The 7403-nt window shown below is 38.3% G+C and overlaps 1 protein-coding gene across 1 annotated transcript; it reads left to right on the forward strand.

The window, feature by feature from the left end:
- The first annotated feature begins 2323 nt into the window (after positions 1-2323).
- On the forward strand, positions 2324-7079 carry TSHZ3 (teashirt zinc finger homeobox 3). Its single transcript, XM_010288870.1, has one exon. It carries the CDS (start codon positions 2489-2491, stop codon positions 5513-5515), a length of 3027 nt encoding a protein of 1008 aa, XP_010287172.1. The 5' UTR covers positions 2324-2488; the 3' UTR covers positions 5516-7079.
- The last annotated feature ends 324 nt before the right edge of the window (positions 7080-7403 follow it).

Consider the following 7403-nt stretch of genomic DNA (forward strand, 5'->3'; position numbering starts at 1 on the left):
CCAAATGGCAGGTCTCATGCTGTCGTTTCTTCCTTCCGTCCTTCCTTACTCATACCACGAGGATACGGCGTGGTAGAGAAGGAGGTAGCTGGCAGCCAGTTGTTACACATTATCAGTAATTATGAAAAATTTTTCAGCTTTAGAGAGTAATTTGAACTGCTTTGGTCTCCTTTGCTAAAGTTTTTGATAGAGTTCAGAAACATGATGGAACAAATAACTTAAGATGAAAAGCATCCTGTACCATCCATAGGGGTATGAAAGTACTGAATGAAATCCACCTTGTTAGATTCTTTGTAGTGGTTTCGTTGCAAGTATTTGCAGGGTAGGTGCTGACCCTCACCCCAAATTGCCGACATGAGTGCAATATACATAAAATAAGGATTCTTGAATTCTTCCAAAATACTTTGAAAAAGCATAAAATAGAGCAAAACAGCACAGCTGAATTTCATTAGAGTATATCTACTTGTTGTTAAAGTCTGATCTTCGTATCAGCATCTTTAAAAGATCTTATAATAAAGTTTTTAACATAATTCTTTCAAACTATGTTCTCCCAAACGTTAAAAATAGGACTCTTGCTGCATGAATTTTCTGCATTGAAACGATCTGAGCTGAAATACCTCATCACAATTGTGTGTTGCTCTTATGTGATATGTTTGTGCTTTCAAAGGTTTAACTTCTGTTCTGAAATCAGATTGTAACTTTACGTGCTTGGAGGAAGATGCGCTACCATTCATCCATGTGAAAGAATAGTAGTGAATATTTTGTATTTCCTAGCTGAATGAAGAAATAGTCCATGTGAAACTATAAAAGCCTGATTTCATTGTTACTTTAACAGTTGTTTTGTCTCTTGTGATTTTCTGATAACATTTAAACATATTTTCCCTGAAAGAAGTTTGCAAGGTTCAATACTGTATATGTGATATCTACTACACTGTTGTACATTTTTCACTCTGTGGGTTAAAGTAGGTCTTTTTGGGATGTTAACCATTATCTCCTCTGCACTATTGCCTGAATAAACAAGCTATAGATTATTCAATGTGTTTAAGATACAGATACCCACATGTTCCAGATGTGTGGCAGAGAAGGTCAAAAGTCAAGTGTCTTCAACCATAGAGTCTATTGGAAATGCATTTTTTTTTCCCAAAGATTTTAATTGTGTTTGTGAGAGGTTGCAAGTAAATCTTAAATTCCACTTAATACAGAAAAGTCATGTTATTTTTTTGCTTCCTTGCTTAGCTGTAACTTAATGCGTTCTATAGAAACAGATCATTTTGATCAGTTAATGATCCCCCTTGGTGTTTACATAGTTTTCTTGCCTGAAGAAAAAAAACTTAGGTAGACTTAGTACATGTAGAATACGTGCAGAGAAGCACCATGGAAAAAAAGAATGTGTTTGCTGTCAGTTCCCAACTATCCTATTCAGGAAGAGTATCTTAGATTTACATCACCAGTTGCATTACTTGAGGGAGGAAAAAAGACAGGATCCCTGTTGGGTGTCCGTGTAGCTTATGCTGAGTAAATATTGACAAAGTAGTCTAAAGAGCAAACACTTTGACATTTGTAAGGTCCACTGGAAGGTCTTGTATATATTTATACAGCAAGAATGAGTACAGCATACCAATTTTCTTGAACTAGCTCCTGACATAATTCTGCATGGGCTTTCTTCTTGAGAAAGTATGTTTAAATGTGAATGGGTCATTTGTTACACCCGTAATGAATATCCTCAAATTGCTCTTAGCGAATTGTTTCGAAAGGTTGCATCACCTGCTTTTACCGTCTCCTCCTCCAAAATATGATACGACTAATAATGATAACTTTTTTAAAATCTAATTTTTTTTATTATTGTAACTGGGGATTTTTTTACTTTGTAGGATTTTTTTTATGTTTGTTGTACTCTATATTTATTAAAGATTGAGTCTCAAAACTGTAATGAGCAAAAAATGCTTGCTTAATTTAAATTGTGAATCTGTCTGTTAAGAAATGCATTAGGGGTAGGAGAAGCATAAGACGTATTAATTGACAGACAGGAACTGCTGTCTCTGAGGTTGATACAAGTAATTTATTACTTTAGAAATGAATGCCACCTCCAGAATGTGCTTCATTAATTTCAAATTTAGTTTTAATTTCAAGCTGTTGCCCCTTGAGAAGAATAAGGTGGCAAATTATGTTTGAAGAGCAGATTTTTTTTCTTGCTCTGAAGAAACACTAAATTTTAACTGTTTAATTTTACAAATAAGTGCACTTCTTTGGCTAGAACACTTAAGCAAAAGTATGATCAGCAGAAACTAACTTACATTTTCTTCTCTTCATAATAGCCTATGTTTCAGATGAACTCAAAGCAGCAGCACTGGTGGAAGATGATGTGGAACCCGATGAAAATGCAGTTGATGGGGAGCCTTCAGCAAAATATGCATGTCCAGAAAAAGACTTCAGTAAGAACTGCCAAAGCTACCAAAACTCTCCAGCAGCTGAATTTTCTAGCCACGAAATGGACAGTGAGTCACATATCAGTGAGACCAGTGACCGCATGGCAGACTTTGAGAGCAGCTCTATTAAAAACGAGGAAGAGAGCAAGGAGGTTTCGATACCACTGGAGGACTCTACTGTATCTGATAGTTTAGAACAAATGAAAGCCGTATATAATAACTTCCTCTCCAATTCCTACTGGTCCAATCTCAATTTGAACCTTCACCAGCCGATTTCAGAAAAAAACAATGGTAGCAGCAGCAGTAGCAGCAGCAGCAGTAGCAGTTGTGGAAGTGGCAGCTTTGACTGGCACCAGACTGCTATGGCTAAAACACTGCAGCAAGTGTCTCAGAGCAGAATTCTTCCTGAACCGAGTCTTTTTAGCACAGTTCAGTTGTACAGACAAAGCAGTAAGCTTTATGGCTCTATATTTACTGGAGCCAGTAAATTCCGCTGTAAAGACTGCAGTGCTGCCTATGATACTTTAGTAGAATTAACAGTGCACATGAATGAAACAGGACATTATCGAGATGACAACCATGAAACTGATAACAATAACCCCAAAAGATGGTCCAAACCTCGTAAACGTTCTTTGCTTGAAATGGAAGGGAAAGAAGATGCCCAGAAAGTATTAAAGTGTATGTACTGTGGTCATTCATTTGAATCTCTTCAGGATTTGAGTGTTCATATGATCAAAACAAAACACTACCAAAAAGTGCCTCTGAAGGAACCTGTTACCCCTGTAGCAGCAAAAATTATCCCAGCTACTAGAAAGAAAGCATCACTGGAGCTTGAGCTTCCAAGTTCTCCAGATTCCACAGGTGGGACACCAAAAGCAACGATCTCAGATACCAATGATGCCCTTCAAAAGAATTCTAATCCTTACATTACGCCAAATAATCGCTACGGTCACCAGAATGGTGCCAGCTATGCCTGGCACTTTGAGGCGAGGAAATCTCAAATTCTGAAGTGCATGGAGTGCGGAAGTTCACATGACACTCTGCAGGAACTCACGGCTCACATGATGGTGACGGGACATTTTATTAAAGTCACTAACTCTGCCATGAAAAAAGGGAAGCCCATTATAGAAGCCCCAGCAACACCAACAATAACGTCCTTAGTAGATGAGAAAGTCCAGTCTGTGCCACTAGCTGCCACCACTTTTACGTCTCCTTCCAATACACCTTCTAGTGTTTCCCCTAAATTAAATGTTGAAATAAAAAAAGAAGTAGATAAAGAAAGAGGCATTGCTGATGACAAAATGAAAGACAAAGAAAAGTCAAGTGAAGATGAGGAGAAGTATGATATCTCCTCAAAATACCATTACTTGACTGAAAATGACCTAGAAGAAAGCCCTAAGGGGGGATTAGATATATTGAAGTCTTTAGAAAACACAGTTACATCAGCTATAAACAAAGCCCAGAATGGCACACCAAGCTGGGGTGGCTACCCCAGCATTCATGCTGCCTATCAGCTGCCTAATATGATGAAGCTGTCATTGGGTTCATCTGGGAAGAGTACACCATTAAAACCAATGTTTGGAAACAATGAACTAGTATCACCAACTAAAAACCAGCCCTTGGTGTCTCCACCAAGCAGTCAGACCTCACCTGTGCCAAAAACAAACTTCCATGCCATGGAAGAATTGGTGAAGAAAGTCACTGAGAAGGTGGCTAAAGTGGAGGAAAAAATGAAAGAGCCTGAAGGAAAGCTTTCTCCAGTGAAGCGTGCAACACCTTCGCCATGCAGTAGTGAAGTCAGTGAACCTCTTAAGATGGAGTCCTCCAATGATGGTGGCTTTAAAAGCCAGCAGAACAGCCCAGTCCCTCAGAGAGATGGTTGCAAGGATAGTCCAACTGTAGAACCTGTGGAAAATGGGAAAGAACCTGTTAAGTCCATTGTAAGTTCTTTAAGTAGCAGCACAGCTATCATTACTGATCACCCTCCTGAACAGCCATTTGTAAATCCATTAAGTGCACTGCAATCTGTCATGAATATTCACCTGGGGAAGGCAGCAAAGCCATCTTTGCCCGCTTTGGATCCAATGAGCATGCTTTTTAAAATGAGCAACAGTTTGGCAGAAAAGGCTGCAGTGGCCACGCCACCTCTACAGTCCAAAAAAACAGACCACTTAGACCGTTATTTTTATCATGTCAACAATGACCAGCCCATAGATTTGACGAAAGGCAAGAGTGACAAAAGCTGCTCTTTGGGTTCAGCGCTTTTGTCATCCACATCGACATCTTCTGCATCTTCTTCATCTACAGTGACAACGGCAAAGACATCTGCAGTCGTGTCATTCATGTCAAACTCGCCGCTACGCGAGAATGCCTTGTCAGATATATCTGATATGCTGAAGAACCTGACAGAAAGTCACACATCAAAATCTTCCACACCTTCCAGCATATCCGAGAAATCTGACATTGATGGTACCACAATAGAGGAACCAGAAGAGAGTACACCAGCTCAGAAGAGGAAGGGACGTCAGTCTAACTGGAACCCTCAGCACTTGCTCATATTGCAGGCCCAGTTTGCAGCTAGTTTACGGCAGACTTCAGAGGGAAAATACATCATGTCAGACTTGAGCCCTCAAGAAAGAATGCACATTTCCAGGTTTACGGGACTTTCAATGACCACAATTAGCCACTGGCTAGCCAATGTGAAATACCAGCTCCGAAGGACGGGGGGAACTAAGTTCCTTAAAAATTTGGACACTGGGCACCCAGTGTTCTTTTGTAATGACTGTGCTTCACAGATCAGAACTCCTTCAACTTATATCAGTCATCTTGAATCGCATCTGGGTTTCAGGTTAAGAGACTTGTCCAAACTGTCCAGCGAACAGATTAACAATCAGATAGCACAAGCAAAGTCACCGTCGGAAAAACTGGTGACGTCCTCTCCAGAGGAAGATATCGGAACTTCTTATCAGTGCAAACTTTGTAACAGGACTTTTGCAAGCAAGCATGCTGTTAAACTTCATCTTAGTAAAACACATGGGAAGTCACCAGAGGATCATCTTCTGTATGTTTCGGAGTTAGAGAAGCAGTAGCATTTGCTTTTGATTAAAATAACTGTAATTTGCTTTGAGGAAAACTGTCAAAGACGCCTTAAAGCTACTGTTTAGTTCTTGGCACATGTTCTTATTTTAATTCCAGAGTCGCTCTGGGCTGAACTGTTTTGTATAACTGTACAGTGTTTAAATAGAGGTGCATAATCAGCTGTTGTTACTGGTAAAATATGAAGGTTAAAATGCAGTGGTAAGTGTTTGGAACTTTGTGTAAATTGGATTTAGTTGCTGTGCATCCCTCTGATGCATCAAGCTGCATGCATTAACAGACAGTTTAATTAAGCATTTATAACTAATTCTGGTGCACTTTTTTCATGTGACCTAAGTGTGCTGGTATTTCTCACCCTATAATCTTTAGCCCTCTGAGTACTTTGAAGCACTTTTGCATTAATTTGGTAAAAATGTATGGATACGGTTTTTTTAAACCCTTACCAGCTTAGTTCCGATTACTAATATGAACCTCCATTTATGCAGAGGTGTCTCACACCTTGAAATTTAAAAATATGATTTTCACATTGAAACATGGATGTATATATTGTATAGATTTCAAAATCTCTTATGAAAAGTGTGATTGTGATTAATGCCATTTTCTTTTTCTTCAGCATTTTTAGCAACAGTGGGTTTTGTACCTGATAAGCCCCAGGTATAAACTCTACCTATATATAGTGTATATTTCATTTTTTAGATCTAACGGTTTTTCTTTTAACATCCAAACATTGTAAATTATATGATGAAAGATACCACAGATAGCATTTATAAAGTATTCAGAAACATTATTCTTAAAGCAAAGTATGTTTTGTTTTGTTTTGCTATACAGTACATCTATATTAATAGAGGTTCATGTTTAAATTATACATATTTATTAGTGTTGCTATCATTTGTGTTTTTTTTTTTTTCTTCTTTTTTTAAACCGTCTGAAGAAGTGGAAGCCACGGACTGCATTCCTGGCATGCATTCTAACTGTTTTGCACAACATGACTTTTAAAGGTATTTATTAGTAAAAAAAAATAAAAACATAAAAAGAGAAAATTCAAAATAAACTCAGTGCTCAAAGGGTTAAATCTATTTGAAAAACTTGTACTGTATTTCCTAAACATTGATAAAGCCTTTAAAATGTTTGTACTGTAATACTTTGCTTAAAAGTTATGAGGCATTCTGTGATATAACCTCTTTTACTTATTTATAAGCGCTCTCGGTTGTTATTTCCTATTGTAGAATGCCTTTTTATTTCAGTTGGTAACTTTCTGTTTTGTTCTGCCTAATTATTCTCCCAAGATTCCATCCTGCAGCTTTATCTTTAGGCATATGAAAGGTAACCCGTGGTTACCAGCACACTAAGTGATTCTGTTCGTCTCCATTTTTGGCAGTTAATTTGCAGAAGTAACTGACAGCTGACACCATATGAGAATCTATGTATAAAATATTGGCATGTAAACAGCACAGACACTGTAATGCACTCTGTGCCCTGTTTTGTTGTTGACAATGAAGCACCATTATATGACTCTTCATATAACCTTTTTTTCTACAGCAGCATTAAAATTGTCTTTTTGCTATAATTTTGTGTTGCGTTCACAATTATGTCTGAAATGTGCTACGACTAACGAGCACATTAAAATTAAATTGTATGCTATCTGTTTATGACTGAAGCTTGAGTAGGTTTCTTCATCTGCCAGGTGCTTGGCAGTCAAAAGCTGCACATAAATCACCGGAGTTTTAGTGAACTTTAGCGTTTAAAGAGCAGGGTAGCGCTTACTCAAAGGCTGCATTAACAGAATTTTTTCCCCCAGAAGAGAGAAGCGAGCGATAGAACTCCTTTTTGAACATCAGGTAAGGCCGACGGGGCTTACGAGCGGCGCGTGGGAGCGGGGAG

Source organism: Phaethon lepturus, unplaced genomic scaffold, assembly GCF_000687285.1.
Source record: "Phaethon lepturus isolate BGI_N335 unplaced genomic scaffold, ASM68728v1 scaffold12580, whole genome shotgun sequence".
Classification (NCBI taxonomy): Eukaryota; Metazoa; Chordata; class Aves; order Phaethontiformes; family Phaethontidae; genus Phaethon; species Phaethon lepturus.

Excerpts from the sequence above, each read along its gene's own strand:
- TSHZ3 (XM_010288870.1), top strand. The coding sequence starts at position 2,489 with ATGGACAGTGAGTCACATATCAGTGAGACCAGTGACCGCATGGCAGAC.